General features: G+C 51.5%; 1 protein-coding gene across 1 annotated transcript in view; it reads left to right on the top strand.

The window, feature by feature from the left end:
• The window catches only part of LOC131898538 (unconventional myosin-XVIIIb-like), a 175,846-nt gene that overhangs the window by 26,158 nt on the left and 130,746 nt on the right, over positions 1-18,942 (top strand). The window contains exons 8-14 of the mRNA XM_059249728.1: positions 1,547-1,627; positions 3,562-3,724; positions 4,944-4,949; positions 7,236-7,395; positions 10,483-10,666; positions 11,419-11,638; positions 13,200-13,309. Of these exons, the coding sequence (XP_059105711.1) occupies positions 1,547-1,627; positions 3,562-3,724; positions 4,944-4,949; positions 7,236-7,395; positions 10,483-10,666; positions 11,419-11,638; positions 13,200-13,309 (924 nt within the window). The remainder of the gene's footprint in view (positions 1-1,546; positions 1,628-3,561; positions 3,725-4,943; positions 4,950-7,235; positions 7,396-10,482; positions 10,667-11,418; positions 11,639-13,199; positions 13,310-18,942) is intronic.

Genomic DNA, 18,942 nt, shown 5'->3' with positions numbered 1-18,942 from the left:
ACCGTTAGCTTGTGGGCCAGGAACACATAAGACCCAGGTGCCTCTGACTGGCCTTTCTTCCTGTGTCCGTGATAGCCATCAGAGGGGGCACAAACTGTCAGCACAGAGGGACACACAAACCCTGAGTGTGTGTACAAAGAGAACGTCTCCAGATGGACACAGTGTGTGTCCACTTCCTGGGTGATGATGAGGTCGGGACCCCAGGTGCTCCTGCAGTGAGTGCTCCTGCAGTGAGTGCTCCTGCAGTGAGTGCTCCTGCAGTGAGTGCTCCTCCAGTGAGTGCTCCTGCAGTGAGTGCTCCTCCAGTGAGTGCTCCTCCAGTGAGTGCTCAGGGAGGGTGATAGAAACGACCATCTTGCCCTCTGTAGGGTAAGGGGCACTGGAGTCACAGCTATTCCTTTAGTTGGAGCCAACATGGGTCAGACACGTAAGAATAATTATGGGTTGGAGAGTCTCACTCTACATCTGGCATTGACTGGCTGTGTGGCCTTGCAAAGCCTGAGCGCCTTCTCTGACCCTTGATTTCATCACATGGGAAACTGAGGGTGATATTCCTATATCTGTTGTCACTGCGGACAGCACATCTGTCCAATAAACTGCCTTGAAGATGCAGCACTGAGAGGCCCTTCTGTCATTGCTCAGAAAGTCTCCAGGGAACCAGGATGGCACTTGGGTCTGGACGTGGCTCTGGGGCCTGTGGTCCACTTCTGGGTACACACCCCAAACATTTTTAAAGACATGTTTCTACACCCATGTCCGTAACAGCACTAGTCACTGCAGAGGGCTGTGCTAGGTCACCCACCCAAGTGTCCAGTGCAAGCACAGATCAAGAAAACATGGCCTACAGGCTCCGTGGGACATCACCCGATCTTAGGACATTAACTCTGGTGCCTGCTACAGCGTGGGCAAACTTTGAGGACATTCTGCTAAGTGACGCGAACCAGGCGCCAAAGGATACATGCTATGTGGTGCCTCCTATGTGGGGTGCCGACTGCAAAGTCACAGGGCTGGAAGGTCAGATTATCTACAGTTTTAGCACACGGGAAGTGTGGGCAGCTGTGTAGTGGGCCGTTTTCATTTCATAGGGTGAAAACTGTCAGCACACATTAAAAGCTCTTATCAAACACGGTTAATGTGCACACGGTTGATTTTAAAAGTTCTGGGGGACAGTGGAGATGGTTGCATCCCAGCATCAATGCCACCAATCTACAAACGATCGGCGGGGCAAAGTGTCTGTTACGTACATTTCAGGACAATTTTAAAACTAACTTTGAAAGGATGGCTTAATAGCGTTGGAATCTTCACTTTTTTTTCTTTCTTACTTTTTTTTTTTTTTTGTTTTTTGAGACAGGGTTTCTCTGTGTAGCTTTGCACCTTTCCTGGAACTCACTTGGTATCCCAGGCTGGCCTTGAACTCACAAAGATCCGCCTGGCTCTGCCTCTGGGAGCTAGGATTAAAGGCGTGTGCCACCACTGCCTGGCACTTTTTTTTTTTCTACCCACCAAGCTTAGGAGGGAACTAATGTACATACCCTATGAATTTCAGGAAGGCATTCCTGTTCACTTTGACCTCCCAGAATCCTCTCCAGGAACTACGGTGGCTGTTGTGGATCATAACCCCTCCCAGGTAAGAGAGCATCCAGGGCCCTGGGGCTCTCAGACATGAAACCACAGTGTACGGGCTTTGGGATGCCCATTATCCAAGCTCTCTGAACCAGGATTTCCCAGGAATAGTTAGCAACATGGATTGATGTGGGGTGTGGATGTGGAGATGCCTTGGGGGCCTAAGGCCTGCCACTCAGCTCTGTGCCACCGAAATATCTTACACCAGACTCATGTGGCCCAAACGCTCTGGGGCTCCGCGGCTCCCACCCGGGGCCATCTGGGATTCAGCTGCAGATCCTGGAGTCGGGGGACAACCTTGGGGGCAGACAGGCTTCTGTGGGAGAGGACTCACACCAACACCATTCTCAGTCCCCAAACTTAGTGATTAGTACCCCAGCCAGCTCACCCTTGTCGCAGACCTTTGACCTGTGACCCTGGCGTCTTATTTGTATTTTCGGCCCTTCGCTTTTTGGTGTGAAAATTCGTGAGCTATGGAGCAATGCAGGCATGGGTTCAATCTTGATGGCCTCAAGCCCAGCTTTTCACCTCTCTCAGCCTCAGTGTCCGTTTCTCCAAAGTGGGTACAGTGTGTTTCTCTGAGTGGGTATAACCTCACCAAAACGTTGAACAGCAAGCACCTTGTGACTGAGTGTGACAGAGGGGTCCTGTCAGGGGCCCTTCTGCCTTAGGATGCGCCAGGCTGCACTTCCTCATCCTGCCTCCTGCTGCCACGGCTCCTCCTGGCCACAGTGTACCAACCGCCCTTGTGAAGCCTCTTCCCCCACAGCCCTGGGGAGTGGCTGTGTGCTGAGGCCCCCCCCCCCCAGTAGAAGGTCTGGAGCTGTTCTCACTACAGGTTTCCTTACCTGTCCATCATCTGTCTGCAAGGGTCAGCTGGGAGTGCGCAGTGGTCCGAGGGACCTGAGCTGTGGCTTCTGGGGGCCTCTCCTGAGGATGGACCAGCTTGTCCATCTTGAGCCCAGTGATGAAGGCCAACGGCCCTCTAGGTTTGTCCCTGGGGACCACCGTGCGACCCTGAATATGGAATATGTCCCTTGATCTCTCCAGGCTTTAGAGACTGAAAGGTCACCAGAGCCCTGATTCAGCCCAGGGCCCCAGGCACACGGGGTTGGCTGGCATTGCCACACCCCCTCCCCCATCTGTACCCAGCCCATTGTGTTCTTGTGCCAACTCAAACCTCACCAGGTCCCTCTCGTATACCAACAGGCAAACCCACAGGTTTCCTGGAAAGGTTGCCGTGGTTAGCTTTGAAATTCCATGTCTGCTATGAAATCATATTCTCTAGAATATTCCTTGAGTGCTTGTCTCTTTAAATTTATGCCCTGAGATCTCAGTATAATAAAATACCAAGATTTCTAAGAGGGAGTGATATGTTGGGCTGGCTGTGCGCATACCCCAGCTCCCTGTGTGTGTGTGTGTGTGTGTGTGTGTGTGTGTGTGTGTGTGTGGCAGGGAGGAATCACAAGCAGTCACATCCTTCTTAGATCCCCAGGGCAGCCCTCTGGGGAAGGCCTGTCCAGGCTCCGTTTTACACCCGAGGAAACAAGTCTCAGTAGGGTACAGTAGATTGTCCGGGGTCACATAGGAGTTAAAGATGGAGGCAGGAGGGGCTGGAGAGATGGCTCAGACGTTAAGAGCACTGACTGCTCTTCCAGAGGTCCTGAGTTCAATTCCCAGTGACCACATGGTGGCTCACAACCATCTGTAATGACATCTGGTGCCCTCTTCTGGCCCACAGTCATACATGCTGTATACATAAAAAAAAAAAAAAAAAAAAAAAAAGATGGAGGCAGGAGGTTTCAGGTCCTTTGCAGGCAGTGCTTGGCTTCAGTAGTGAGAGTGAAGCCCAAGCAGAATCACAGGGCCCTCCAGGCATGCTTAGTCCTGAGGGCTGGGAGGAGACATCCCCAACTGACTCTCAGCATCTTCCACCAGGTCCACTTCCCAGCTGGAAGAGGGGCTGAGGATGCCAGGGGCCTCTTCTGGGTCTTGGATGAAGAAGTCCGGGTGGAAGGGTCCAGTGACAGTGTGGTACTTGAGCGTCTACGCACAGCCTTTGAGAAAAAGGCGGCTGAGGCTGATGGTAAGGAGGCAGGGGGTGGGGATGGGGGTGAGTCCTGCCTTGTGGGAGTCTGTCTATACCAGCTGGGAGGGGCTCCACCTTCTTTGCCAGGCAATCACAATGCCTGGGGCTGTTTTAGGAGGTTACAAACATGTGCTAACATCTATTAAATGCAGGGGGAACTATCAGGTTAAATACAATGTTTACACATATACGCATACATATGTGATGTAGGCCTGCGTATTAGTAACATGGTCTACCTGTCTGTACATTGTAACAGTCATAAACAGGATTACATGTACACACACACACACACACACACACACACACACACACACACCCCTACCACAGTATAATGTAGCCAAGGAAATCCCAGAGAAACTCCATAGCATGCTGTTTGAACCTCTAGCCTCCAAAACTATGAAGTTAAAAAGATCTTTTTAAAAATACAGGAGCCTGCCCTAGGCTATGGTCATGAAAGGGGAACAGTGCACAGTTAGGCGAACCTCTCTGTGGCTCCTTGAACGTGCAATGGGCACCCCCACCCGGGGGCTGTGTACTGTCAGTTCCGTCCGTGCACCAGGGCACCCTTCCACCTCATCCCAGCACAATGGGTGGACTTCCCCACATCCTTTGAGCCTCGGGGCCCTCTCTGACCACCACCTTGTGTAAAACAATACCCCATATTATCTGCACTCCTTTATTCTTCTCCACCACCTGACCTCACATTCTTTCTCATCAGACATGCCCATCTCAGGGTAGGCCAGCTTGTTGGGGATGAGAGCTGGGCTGGTTCCCTCAAGGGGCAGCCCCTAGAATAGCCCTGGTGTAATTAGGTGCACAGGTTCTTGACACAAAATTGATGAATATGTGAAAACTCAATGATGCGGAGCCAATGAAATGAAAAATTTCAAACACAGTGCCATCTGCATCCCGACTTTAAAGCAAAGGAGACTGGAAGTCGGGTCAGATGGAGATGGTGTCTTGTGGAGCGTGGCTGGGGTAGGAAGGGACCCACTGATGTCTGCAAACCTTTCTTCACGTAGGCTTGATTGTCCAATCCCAGATACTCTGAGCCAGACACCCTAAGGCTCTCTGTTCCCAGGGGGAGACTCTGTCCTTTGTCCTGAATGGGCCAAGAGAGACACATTGATTCAGGCATTTTGGTTTCAAAGGCTTTTTCTCCCCCTCCAGATTTTTCTAATGAGCTCTGAGCTCTTGAGAACAAAATCTGGGGTGGACACTCTGACCTCAGCTGAGCGTCCTCACACAGGCTAGTGAGCCTGTCTTTGTCGATGTTCTATTGCTGTGAAGAGACCATGATTGCCGCAACTCTTATCAAAGAGAGCATTTAATTGGGGCTGGCTAACAGTTCAGAGGTACAGTTCATTTTTATCATAGCGAGGAGCATGGTGGCATGCAGGCAGACATGGTGCTGGAGAAGTAGTTGAGATCCAGATCCACAGACAGCAGGAAGAGAGAGACTCTTGGCTTGGAATGGGCTTTTTGAAACCTCAAAGGCCACCCCCAGTGACACACTTCCTCCAACAAGGCCACACCTCCTAATCCTTCAAACAGTGCCACTCCCTGATGACCAAGTATTCAAATCTATGAGCCTTAATGGGGAGCATTCTTAAACCACCACTGAGCCCAACAATGGTTGGAGGAGCCCCCAGGGACCTGTGTCCCTGGACAGTCATATCATATGCATTCTGTACTATGGGCTGAACAGAAAGGGCTGAAGGACCCTGCCTGGAGATCCAGTCTTATGGGAGAGTTAATGAAAGATGGAAACAATACAAGACAAGGCTTTATCTCTCTAGCATCCATCCACCCATCCACCCACCCATCCACCCATTCACCCATCCACACACCCATGCACCCACCCAACCATCCACCCATCTACACACCCATCCATCCATCCATCCATCCATCCATCCATCCATCCATCCACCCACCCACCCACCTATCCATCCATCCATCCATCCATCCATCCATCCATCCATCCATCCATCCACCCATCCACCCACCCATCCACCCATTCACCCATCCACACACCCATGCACCCACCCAACCATCCACCCATCTACACACCCATCCATCCATCCATCCATCCATCCATCCATCCATCCATCCATCCACCCACCCACCCACCTATCCATCCATCCATCCATCCATCCATCCATCCATCCATCCATCCATCCACCCATCCACACACCCACCCATCCACCCATCCACCCAACCATCCACCCACCCATCCACCCATCCATCCACCCATCCACCCATCCACACACCCACCCATCCACCCATCCACCCAACCATCCACCCACCCATCCACCCATCCATCCACCCATCCACCCATCCACACACCCACCCATCCACCCATCCACCCAACCATCCACCCATCTACCCATCCATCCATCCATCCATCCATCCATCCATCCATCCATCCACCCACCCACCTATCCATCCATCCATCCATCCATCCATCCATCCATCCATCCACCCATCCTCCCACCCACCCATCCACCCATCCACACGCCCATCCACCCACCCATCCACCCATTCACACGCCCATCCACCCGCCCACACATCCATCCATCCATCCATCCATCCATCCATCCATCCACCCATCCACACACCTATCCACCCATCTACACACCCATCCATCCACCCACCCATCCACCCACCCACCCACCCACTCACTCACCCACCCACCCATCCATCCATCCATCCATCCATCCATCCATCCATCCATCCACCCATCCATCCATCCATCCCCAATGCTTCCTACAATCCATACACCAAGCCAGACCCTGAGCACTAGGAGAAGAGAGAGAGATAAACACTTTGTGATTCTGAAGCATCACCCAGAGGTTAACTTTAGTAAACAGTGGTGGCGATGCAGCCGCTTGCTGAGTGCCATGTGGCTTCTAAATGTTTTATGCATCCTTTGCCTCTGACCCACCTTGGGAGGTATGCATTATTTAAGCCCCACTTTGCAGACCAGGGAGCTAAGGCTCAGAGAGAGACTCTATGGCTCAGTCCCGTTTGCACAGTAATTCATTCCAGTGAGTTCGAATTCCCTCTCACCCTAAGACTGGGGCCATTTGTGTCTCTATTCTGTCAAGGGGCTGGGGCCAGTATCACCCAAACGAGCCTTTGTTTGGTACTTCAGACAGTTTTAGATTGCACAGGGATGCATGTTTCAAAGTATTTAACAGCTACTTATCTCCATGCATGGTAGGAAAGAGATGGTGCTCATATACACCAGGCTAAGGGTCAAATGCTTCTTTTTCAAAGAATGTGCCTGTGTGTTCTCTAATGTTTGGGCAAAATAGATGTCTGGGTCTTAAGAACACAGAAAGGAACAGACCTGGAAGTAATGTGTGCACCTCACTAGTGCGGGGAGTGTGCACGCCAGGGACTACCGGCCTTAGCTATCTAGAAACACATTGACTGTCTTTAAATTTGGTGGTGGGGTGTGCGAACAGAGTGCATACGTTCCTGGCGGATCCCCACCACTCATGCTACCGTCTGATTCCAGGCCCCCCCGTGCTGCGGACCTGCGAGCAGCCCCTTCAGTGCGAGCTATTCCACCAGCTGGGACGGGACCCTGTGCGCTATGACCTCACGGGCTGGCTTCGCAGAGCCAAGCCCAACCTCTCAGCCCTGGAGGCCCCCCAGGTCCTGCAGCAGTCACAAAGGTGAGCCGAGCTAGGCGTGGGACAGGGCAGGTGCATCTGTCCCCTGCAGCTGCTCCTGTTCAGCAACAACCCAGTGAGCAAGGGCAGTCTAGAAATCCCATCCTGTCTGCCGCGGAATGAAGGCCATGACTCCAATTGGAGTAGTACAATGTCTCCCCCGGGGGCAGAGCAGACCCAGTGGCAGAGCAGAGCAGGCCCTTCAGGGGAGTCAGCTCACAGCGGAAAAAGCCGTGTCTCTCTGTTTTGGCTTTCCACCTTTCATTAAGTATCTGAGAGACGATGTGACTGGAGTAACTTTTATGGACATTCCAGAACCCAGGGGCTCATAAAACCAAAATGATATGTTTTGTAGCAGTAGAAAAGGCTCTTTGCACTCCCTGCTCGCTCGTCCCAGAAGCACTAGCAGGAGGCCTGCAGCCATCCAGACTCCACTTCCAGGTTAATAGAAAATGCTTGCTTTGCGGGGCTGCGTGCAGCTCAGGTTCAACGCTGAGAGCCTAGTGGGGCAGAGCCTCCAGGCAGGCAGAGGAGGAGGAACTAGCGTCTCAGGTGGGCAGACTGATCAGGAAGGGGGTGTATGCTGACTGCCTACTGTGTGCTCTGTCTTATCACTCTTTGGAGGACTGCTGCATCCTCAGTTCCGTTTTTACAGATAGGGAAACACGTCCCCAGTGGTGACGTTCCTTCCTTTTTTTGACCGTGGAGTTGACTCTGAGGGCAGAGCTGGGGTATGGCTTGAACCTCAATGATGCTCAGGGAAGCTCTGATGGTCAGAGTTCATTGGAACCCCCAAATCCAGAAGGCCACAGGAGTTCATAGCTCTAGCAGAGACCCAGATGGAGAATGAGGCAAAAGGAGGGTTAGTGAATGGGGATCTGGGACACAGGGCTCAAGCCCTAGTTCCATCCTTGGGTGTGGTGGTGAGCAGTCACTCTCTCCCATGGCTTCCTCCACCATACCAACCAGGAGATTCAGCAGGCTGCCTCTGCCTCATAGGCAGGGGATGTGTAGAATGTGCCTCAGTTTCTTCCCGGCTCACACTGGAAACCCTGGGCCTCCACTCCACAGCGTGAGACGTGGGAGGGGTGGCCACGCGTGGGTGTTTACTAAAACGTCTACAATATAAAGTGGCAGGAGGCTTAGGGAGGAGCCCGGGTGGCAGCAGACTCTCAGGGCATGCCTTGGGGTCTTGTAGAGCTCCTTTGTGCTCTGAGACCCTGCATCGGAAGCCAAGTGAGGCAAACTCTCACTGACCGGGTGAGCCAGGGTTTTAGTGCCAGGGCGAGGGCTGAAAGGCAAAGTACTACTGGGCATAAATCCTATTAGAATGTTTTGCCAGGCGTGGTGATGCACGCTTTTAATCCCAGCACTCCAGAGGCAGGTGGATCACTGTGAGTTGAGACCAGCCTGGCTGGTCACATAGTAAATTCCAGGCTAGCCAGGTCTCACAGTGAAACCCTGTTTGAAACAACAACAACAACAACACAAATAAACAAAACTAAAAGAACATTTTGAACTTGTTGCAGCTGGCTGCCAGCAGATCCTAACCCTGGTGACTGTGAGAGCAAGCCCTGCTGGATCTCAGAGTGAGGATCTATAGTCAGACCCTCAGTGAACCCACCAGGACTGGGTTCAACGGGTCTCTAGAGCTCTACCCGTAGTCTCAAAGGCTTACCTAAGGTTGTGTGTTCTGAGAGCTACAAGTATTGTTTTCGTCATTTATAGCTGGGAGCTGAGGTCTCCCGGAGAGAACCGGGAACTTGCCCAAGGTCACATGAAGGACAGAAAAACAGAGGAGTCCGTCCATACCATGGGATGGAGCCACACATCAGGCCAAGGCTGGGTTTGGGAGTGCCTGCCATCTCCACCCCAGGCTCATGGCTCCTGGGTGCTGCCTCAGCATTCTGGTTAGACCCTGATGTCAGCACCGTATGCCACACCTCTGCCAAATCTTGCCACCTGCTTATGCTTTTAATCCATTTCGCAACCTTTGGCTCCCATGAGCCAGTGTGCCGTGGTCTGGATCATGTGTCTCTGGGGCTGGGGCTGGAGTGCGACCTGGGCTTTTGGGTAGCAACAAAAGATCCCCCAATGCTTCATGGGGAGACAGGGTTGGTGGCACATGGCAGGCACCATGGCTGTGGGTCCTAGCCCCTTCCCTGGAGCAGTGGGTTCTGCCTAGCCACCTTTTTCTTTCTGAAAAAAAAAAATAACGTTGATATGTTACTTAAAATTATGATGCAGGATTATATGAAGCCATTTTCCTGGCCCCCATGTGGGCTGCTCTGTCTGAAGAGTTGGATGGCAGCCACTCCGTAGCGTATATGTGCTTTGGTCCTGCTCTTCCTCTACCTCATTGTCTTCTCCTCCCATTGGTACTCTTTGCTCCCAGATGAATTTGCTTCTCCTGTGCATGACATAGATCAGAACATATATGGGCCTTATGTTTGTATCAAGTCTGGGACCCACAGACACAGAAAACAGTGGCTCTGTCTTTCTGAGACTGACTGGGGTCTTTTCATGTGATTGTTTCCATTTATAGTTGCTTTTCTGCAGCTGGCCTAACTCCATTCTTCTTCATGGATACAAAGAGTTCTGTTGTTATAAAGCCGCATTTCTTTATCCACTCCTCTGTTGGGCACCTAGTTGATTCCATATCTCTGTCCTTGAGCAATGCCAGCTTGCATTCATGAGGGAGCCTTAGGAGCCAGGCACCCTCAAAATATGTGTTGGAAGAGGCCAGTTGTGGGAAGGCTGAGGGAGGGTGGAGACTGCTTGGGTGTGAGCCTGGGCACTTCATTATTATCTTGTAGCCATGAGTCTTTCATTCTTACAGTCATACAGTTGGCGCCTACTGTATACCTGGCCTGTTCTAGGGGTAGTTAACATGACTATGCCTACAGGATGGGGAGGCTTTGTGGGATTGCCAGGAGGGAGACTCTCGTGGGCAGTGAACAGAGGGCTGCTCCGGAAGGAGCCAGCATTTCTGAGACAGGAAGGTTGTAAACAGAGGGGCTTATGCCTTCCTTTCCACCGGGATGAGCTTGCCAGAGAGTCCCTTGCTACCCCATCTCTCTTCCTCACTAGGGAGGAGCTGCAGAACCTCTTCCAGGCCCGGGCCAAGCTGCCCCCTGTGTGCCGTGCGGTGGCAGGGCTCGAGGGGACCTCTCAGCAGGCTCTGCACCGGGGGTGTGTGGTGAGGAAGGCTTTCGCAAGCAGCACTGCGGCCCTGAAGAGGAAGGCCCCCTGTGCCCAGATCAAGCTGCAGATGGTGAGTGAGGGAGCTAGGCTACGACCCGTGTCACCTTGGACTTCCAGGACAGGGACCACCGCCCGAGCATGCTCTGCTCACTTCTACCATGCCCTGCCAAATCACAGGGGTAGGTTTCCCCCATTCTGCTGAGAGGGACACAGGAAAGGGTGGCCATTGGCCACCCCTGAGAAGTGACTCACCCAGGTCCAAGGCCAGAGCCTTGGGTGTTTGATGCTGAGCTGAGGACCTTGGGGCCGGGTTACCCATGGGTCGCCATTGCCCCTTGTCTGAGCTCCACCTGCCCTTCTTCCTGAGACACCCCCTCTGGTGGGGTACAGGCAGCAGGATCCAGCACCGATGTGAACATGCTACTTTAGCCTGAGAAGGAATGTGAGCATCGGATTGGTCGCTGGTCAGGCTGAGTGTGAATGAGAACTGCAATTGCCCATGGGAAGGATGTGTTTGAAGAATGAGACTCTCACAGAGTATTAGCCCCAAGTACTAAGTCCTAGATTCCAGTCATAGTTCCTCTGCTGGGGGGGGGGGTTGTCTCTGTGACCTAGTCCCACTCACTGGCCTCTCCCATGCCTCAGTTTCTCCAACTGTGCCCACCAGGCCCCTTATCTCTCCTGAACATAAACCGCTGTAAGCACAAGGTCTTGGATGTGGGATACAGGGAGTCCCCAAGGATGTCCAGGCCTTGCTCAATGTGTGCCTGTCTGCGTCTCCGTGAGATACCGGCTCTGATTCCCTGTCTGGTTTGGTTCCAGGATGCTCTCATCAGCTTGCTGAGCCGATCTCAGCTGCACTTCATCCACTGTCTTGTGCCGACCTCAGGGAAAAGCAAGACTGAGCAGGCGACTCCATCACCACCACAGCTTGGTGGAGACCAAGGTGGAGCCAACGAGTCCCCAGCTCTGGACATCCCGGCATTGAGGGTTCAACTCGCAGGTTCTCATATTCTAGAGGCATTACGGCTGCACAGGGCAGGTAAGAGACAGATGGGAACAAGGTGCCCTGGTCCTGGCGGTACCCGCTATGCGCTAGTCAGCCACAGGACAGGGACGCTTGTTATGTGTCAGACAGTCATGGAACAGGAGCACCCACTATGTGCCCTGAGCTGTGCACACAGTGAGAAAAGTTGCGTCTGCCTGCCTCCCATTTTACAGATGAAGCAACTGAGGTTCAAAATAGTGACGGACTCCTCAGGGTCACACTGCAGGGACAAGGCAGGGAGGCACAGGAGCTGGGGTTCCAGGGAGTGGGGTCCGGCAGGATGTTGAGCTAACACTCCACCAGGGGAGGCCACGGCCGCCTTCGCTGGCCACTCAGCTCCTGCCAGGTACAGCTGGCTGATGGAGTGGCGGGGAAACGTGGGGTTTTAGGCACAGGAAAGAGTGTGCAGATCTGTTCAGTATGCAACCCCGCGCCTGCGGTTTCTGCTGCTGGTTAATCTTATGCATCGGGTTTGATCTGAAATCACCCCGCCGTTTCCTACCCACTCAGCTTTCGAAGGTCTGCGCTCAGCCGCTCTCTGCAGAGGCCGGCGGCAGCCTCGTGCGGCCTGTTTGTATAACGTCCTGTGGTCTCTGATGTCTTGTGGTCGCTGCAAACCCCATGTCAATAGAGGGACTGTGGACACAGGGTATTTGACAGAGAATCTGGGGGTCCTTAAGGGCAAAGCTGAGACCCCCCCTCTCCACTGCGCACCAAGAACACCAGCACAGGCAGAGGGAGGTGAATCACGTCGTAGGGGAAAGAAAAGGGTTCAGAGCTGGCAGCCAGGCCTCACAGCCAATAGACCTGCCTGACTGGTAGCAGGTATGGTTGCATCATAGAGTGTGTGTGTGTGTGTGTGTGTGTGTGTGTGTGTGTGTGTATATGTACATGTATGTGATTGTGTCTGTGTGTTCATGAGTTTGTGTGTATGCATGTGTGTGAATATATATGTGTGTATGTGTTCATGAGTTTGTGTGTATGGTGTTGTAGTATGTGTGTGTGGTGTGTTTGTGTCTGTATGAGTATGCGTGTGTCTGGTGTGTATGTGATATGTGTGTATGTGATGTATATGGTGTGATGTGTGTGTGGTGTGTATATGTGTGTGTGTGTGGTGTGTTTGTGTCTGTATGAATATGTGTGTGTCTGTTGTGTATGTGATATGTGTATACATGATGTGTATGGTGTGATGTGTGTGGTGTGTATATGTGTGTGGTATGTGATGTGTGTGGCATCTCCTGTCTGTGCCCAGTACTTTTCTCGCCCCTTAGATTATATGGAAAGCATGATGCCCTGGTCAGAGTACAAAGGCTTTAATGATCTGTCCCATGGGGTGAACAGAGATGCATGTTCTGTGGGACACTGGAGGGAAGGGGTATTAGAGAGCTATTGAGAGAGAATTACCTGAGAGAAAGCCCTAGGAAGATGCTGTAGAGTTTTCCAGGTCTTGTTGAGGAGGGGGTCTGTACAAAGGAGTCCCAGAGCAGGAACATGTGAGCAATACCCAGTGTTGACTGAGCAGTTCCCGCCTGTGACTGGCCTGCTCTGTCCCCAGGTTACGCTGAACACATGGGGCTCGCTCAGTTCCGCCGTCGGTTCCAGGTGCTGGACCCTCCACTGCTGAAGAAGCTTGACTTGACCTCCGAGGGACTGGATGAGAGGAAGGTATGTGGAGTTGGCTCCCGAGCAGGAGGAGGCCAGATGCTCCCCTGTGGGCCACAGAGCCTGTTCTGTATGGACTGCTCAAGGGCAGCGGGAGCATGAGGGATCTAAGAGCGAGGCCTTGGGGCAGTGCGGAGAGCAGCCGGTGATTTGTGGCACACCTCAGCCCTAGACTGCATCCCTACCCAGAATGCCCTCCTGAAACCTCCCTGAGGATGCCCAGAAAAGAATAAGAGGAAAGAGGATGGCGTGTCCTGTTTCCCACCTCACAAGGACCATGCATCACAAAACCCAAGGGGACCGGTTCAGCACCCGCACCCTGGGGTGGCCTGTGGGAGAGTTTGAGGAGTACATCACATGAGAGTGTAATGAACAGGCTGCCTCAGGGCCTTTGCACAGGCTGTCCTCTCTCCAGGGGATGCTCTCTGATGTATCCTTTGCTCTCCAGCCCCAGCTCAGGGACACTCACCACTGAGTCCTCTTGTTCTGATGTCTCAGGAGTCCCTGGCCTTAACTGAAACTAAGTTTCCCAGAAAGTACTCACTAATTTTAACCAGATAGATGAATGCACACGTGTGCATATGCACACACAAGTGTGTGTAAGTGGATGTGAGTACACACATGCACACAGACACACAGGCACGTACAAGACACATGCTTCTACATTCACATAGACACATACAGGCGCACACACACACACACACACACACACACACACACACACACACACAAAATCTATCTGTATACTTTTACCCTGGAAGATAAAGCAAATGTCAGGCCCTTAGAAATGAATTCCATGGCTGTTCATGGGCTTGTTCCTTGAAAGGCAGCTTCTAAATTCCGGGGAGGGGGTTGATGGAAGAATGTGGATCTCGGGGTCAGATATGTGTGACTTCAGTTATCACTCGGGTAAGTGAATGTCCACCTCAGTCTCTTCACCTCTAGAGTGGGGACAGCAGCAGCAGCAGCTGCCTCCATCAGCATTCTGAAGATATTGTAGAGTAGCCGAAGTGCTCTACACAGGTCCGGGCACACGGGAGGGGCTTCACGCACTTTAACTGCTTCTATCAATAGCAGCAGCCGTGGTGGTGGTGATCTTTCAGGGTCAGGCTGAAGGGTGGTTGATCCACAAACTTTATTCACAGCCACACTGAACCATCACCTCCGTGTGTGTGTGTGTGTGTGTGTGTGTGTGTGTGTGTGTGTGTGTGTATGTGTGTGTGTGAAATAGAATCCGCCACACTGCCATCCTCAGTGAACCATGAGGTTAGAGGGGTAAACAGAGTCACAGTCTTAGGTCCCTTGGTTTCTGGCCACTGTCCCAGGACACAGGACACCTCCAGCAGGAGACACACATCCTTCTGTGTGAGTCTCCCTGCTCTCTGAGTCAGCTGTCTTCTCTCTGTTTGGCCACACAGTTTGGAAGCCCCGTAATTTGGTTTGGCTCTTAACCAATCAGCATGTGAGGTCTTTTCTTCTTGGTCCCTGCATGCTCGATCACCACACAGAGGGTCCATAGTCTGGAGACTCTGGGGCTCCTGTGCAGTTGGAAATGAGGCAGGCTGGGGGTGTGGAGGAGCTTCCTGTGGGGGCGATGAGTACGGCTCATGGCGGTGTTTGGACTCTGGACAAGTCGGCAGGATTCTGTTGCAGCTAAGCTGAATCCACCTCCATACACACTCCAGGCGCCAGAGAATGGAAAATTACTGATGCAATGGACTTGGTTGGGAGTATTTTCTGCTTCTCATTTTTTTTTTTTTATATTTGTTCACAAATTTCATTTGCTGGGGCATAGAATTTTGGTAGCAAAGAAAGAAAACACCATCCTGTCTCTTATGAAAATGCTGATAAATATTCATTCGTCAGGAAACGTGATGGGCTATGAATTATACATGAGCATGTGCTCTGGTGGGTAAGCCGGCAGGCTCTGCACGCAGAGTGGTTAAGACCTCAGGATTCAGAGAGACACATCTGACGGCGGGAAAAAGGTCAATGTCGACATTAGACACTAGACGGCGGCAGAGGGGATTCTTTCCAGGGTGGAAAATGCGCCCTAGTGAGTCCCCCTTGCCCCTGATTTGTGGTGTCTTTGCAAGCTGTACCGGCTCCTCCGAGAAGTGATCTCATTCTGGGTACCCGCACGCTGGCATCACAACATAGTTTCCTGGTGTTGTGGTGCATGCCTGTGATCCTAACACTAAGGAGGTAGAGACAGAAAGGTCAGGAGTTCACATTCATCCCCCAGGCACAGGAGTTCACACACATCCCTCAAGGTACAAGGTGGTAGAGTTACAGCCTGAGACAGTGTTCCAAAACAAAGCTTTCTGCTCAGGGAATTAGTTTCTCAGCAGAGGTGGTTGAAACAGGACTGTGGAGCCAGGCAGGAATAGAGCTGGGACTCAAACCCAGACTCTCAGCCTGGGTCCTTATGCAGATTATTAAAAAGAATTATTATGGGCAGGGAGATTGCTCACCCGTGAAGAGGACCCAGGTTCAGTTCCCAGCAGCCACCACCCCCAGTAACTCCAGCTCTGGGGGATCCAATACCTTCTTTTGGCTTCTGTGGCACCTGCCTGTACCTGGTGCACACACGCTCACTCAGACACACAGACACATTTATTTAAAATGAATTAAAAACCTATGGCGGTGACTATAGTTGTTCCACGTTTCTCACTGTGAGGACCTGATGAGGAGCGGCTGAAGGGAGGAAGCTCTGGGCACAGACCGTCGTGGCAGAGGAAGAAGGTGGTGGAGGTGGAAGTGTTTCTTGCCCCTGGCAGCAGGGACATGGAGCTGCTTGCTCAGTACCCACCTGAATTCAGTTCTTCCTGCCCACCTCAGCCCAGAGGGAGCTGTCCACACTGGGTGTGCTGAACTTGCTGCCCTGGTCCTGTGGAGCTCAGCCCTCTGGAAGTTAATTCCACCACCTTTCTCTGTGGTTTGCTGGGTTCTGGCCTCTGGGTGGCTCTTCTAACCCCTGCTTTTCTCCATCACATGAGCCGATTCCGCCACATGTGTGGGGTGTCCGTTGGCATGCCTCTTTGTACACATGCTGCTTAGTTGGCACCCTGGAGGTTAAATGATGCAGTCTACCTTCAACCATGAGGTGGTTAATGTGCAAGGGAGGGACTCATGGGTTCAAGATGAGCGAGCATTAGAGCTAGAGGCTTTGACTTCAAATTGTATCTTCTTCCCTGGCTTTCTGAGGGTTGACGCCTCTTACCTGGTAACTGTCTGAACTGAGGCAAACGGAAAGCAGTGTCCAGCACAGCCCTGAGTTATTCTCAGGACTTCACAGCCCCATGTGAGACTCCACTCCATATTCTTCCCGGCTACACCCTCCCGCCGACATCCCGGACCCAGGAAGCTCTTGACAAAACTCTAGGGTAGAATTTTTATATCTAATTGATCCATCAATTATTAAGAGACAGGTGTTAATGCCCCTGGCCACTAATGTTGCGCTGTCTTGCTTTTCTTTAATTCTATCCATTTTCTGCTTCTCATGTCTTGGGGCTTTCTGGCTAGGTGCTGAGATAATTTGCCTGTCTGGCTGGAGGGTTAACCCTTCCATCGCCGGACATGTCTCTAGCTGTCTGTAGCGATGGCTTTGGTTTAAGTCCAGTTTTGTTTGTGTCCATGCTGACATCATCTCTCTTATGTTCATCATTTGAAATGTCGACATCGTCTTTCTTATGGTCATCATTTGAAATGTCGACATTGTCTTTCTTACGGTCATCATTTGAAATGTCGATGTCGTCTCTCTTACGTTCATTGTTTGAAGGGTGTTGCTTACCTCATTTTTGCCCTTTCAGCTGGGCTCTGGACTGAATCCCTTGCAAGCAGCTGTCTGATGCACTTTGTGTTGGTTTGGTTGCTCTTCTCGTGGGCCATCTGAGGAACCTGTCCATGTTCCAGAGATGATAGAGTGTATCTTCATTCATCAGGCTTCCTTCAGGTTGATATTAACCTGGTTCTGGTGGGAGGAAGAGCCTTTGTCCCACAGATCCACCTCCCCCTGATGCCTCTGTGCCATGTACACATTATAAATCCATTAATACAACTTTATATTTTTCTTTCATGTAATCTGATACCTTTTAAGTTCATTAAAATATTTTTGTGATATTTTCTCTGTTTGAGATAGGGTCTTACTATGTAGCCTTGACTGTCCTGGAACTCACGATGTGGATCAGGCTGGCGGCTTCTGCCTCCCGAGTGCTGAGATTAGAGGCGTGCGCCACCACACAGGGCTTTATACTATTTTCTCATTCTTCAATGTTTATGCTTTCTGCTGTTCTTGAGCCTTTAAAGGTTTGAGTCGCTATTTCTTTCTGCCTTTAATATATGGCTTCTTACCCTGTGTGTGCCTGGGTGGGGTTTTGAGTCCTTTTGTTTTGGGAGGATTGGGAGCACAGCTCTGCAAGGTGTGGAGGCCTTGATTGACAGGGCCTTTCCCCTCCCAGCAGGTTCACTGTGTCATCCCATGGCCTTCTGGACATTGGTGTTCTAGTTTGCTTTCCATGGCTGTGACAGATACCATGAACAAAAGCAACTTAGGGGAGCAGCGAAGGGTTTATTTCAGTTTACAAGTCATCGTCCATCACACCACAAATGAGGGCGAAAAGTCAAGAAAGAGCTTAAAACAGAAGTCATGGAGGAACACTGCTTGCTAGTGCTCATGTTCTCTGTCTCTGTCTCTGTCTCTCTCTCTCTCTGTCTTTGTCTCTCTGTCTCTGTCTCTTGTCTCTGTCTCTTTGTCTCTTTGTCTCTGTCTCTTTGTCTCTCTGTCTCTCTCTTTGTCTCTCTGTCTCTGTCTCTTGTCTCTGTCTCTTTGTCTCTTTGTCTCTGTCTCTTTGTCTCTCTGTCTCTCTCTTTGTCTCTCTGTCTCTGTCCCTCTCTCTTGTGCCTGCACACATACATGCTTTCTTACACAGCCCAAGACCACCTTCTTAGGGAATGGTGTCACCCATAGTGGGCTGAGCCCTCTGACATCAATGAGCAATCAAGGAAATACTCCACAGACATGGCCACAGGCCCGTGTGACCTAGGGGATCCCCCCACTGAGGTTCCTTCTTCCCAAGTGACTCTGGTTGTGTCAAACCAGCTGGTCACCGGTCCCTTCCCTCCTGTGTTCTCAGGACTCCCGGATCCGGGTGGCTTCTTTTCCACGCTGCCCCATGCTCTGACCACCTTCACTCGTCATCTTATTTGTAACTCACTGACTTTCCAGGGTCTCTAGGTGGCTTTTATTTTGGGGAAGGAGTACGATTTGGGGAAGTTTGAAGCCATGATCTTTTACCCCTTTTTCTCCCCTTTTCTCTGCTCTTTCCAAGGCTCCACCATGCAGATCCTGGACTTGGTTCTGTTGCCCGGAGGGACTCACTACTTTTCTTTATTCCCACATCTCTCTGTTCTTCAGATCCGGCAATTTCCTTTGATGTCACTTCCCAACCCACCAGTCATCCGCCAGCCCTGGTCTGCCGTTGAGCCCCACGGTGAAGTCACCGTTTCAGATATTTGATTTTTTCAAAATGAAGAGTGTCTATGTGTAGTTTTTAGTCATTTATGTCTGTACGTCTCTTCACTGGTACTTTACATCCAATGCTCATTATTCTTTTCTTTTTTGGTGTTGGGGGACA

The sequence above is a fragment of the Peromyscus eremicus genome, chromosome 23, assembly GCF_949786415.1.
Source record: "Peromyscus eremicus chromosome 23, PerEre_H2_v1, whole genome shotgun sequence".
Taxonomy (NCBI): domain Eukaryota; kingdom Metazoa; phylum Chordata; class Mammalia; order Rodentia; family Cricetidae; genus Peromyscus; species Peromyscus eremicus.
Note: the sequence above shows the minus strand (reverse complement) of the source record. Positions and strands in the feature narration are given on the sequence as shown.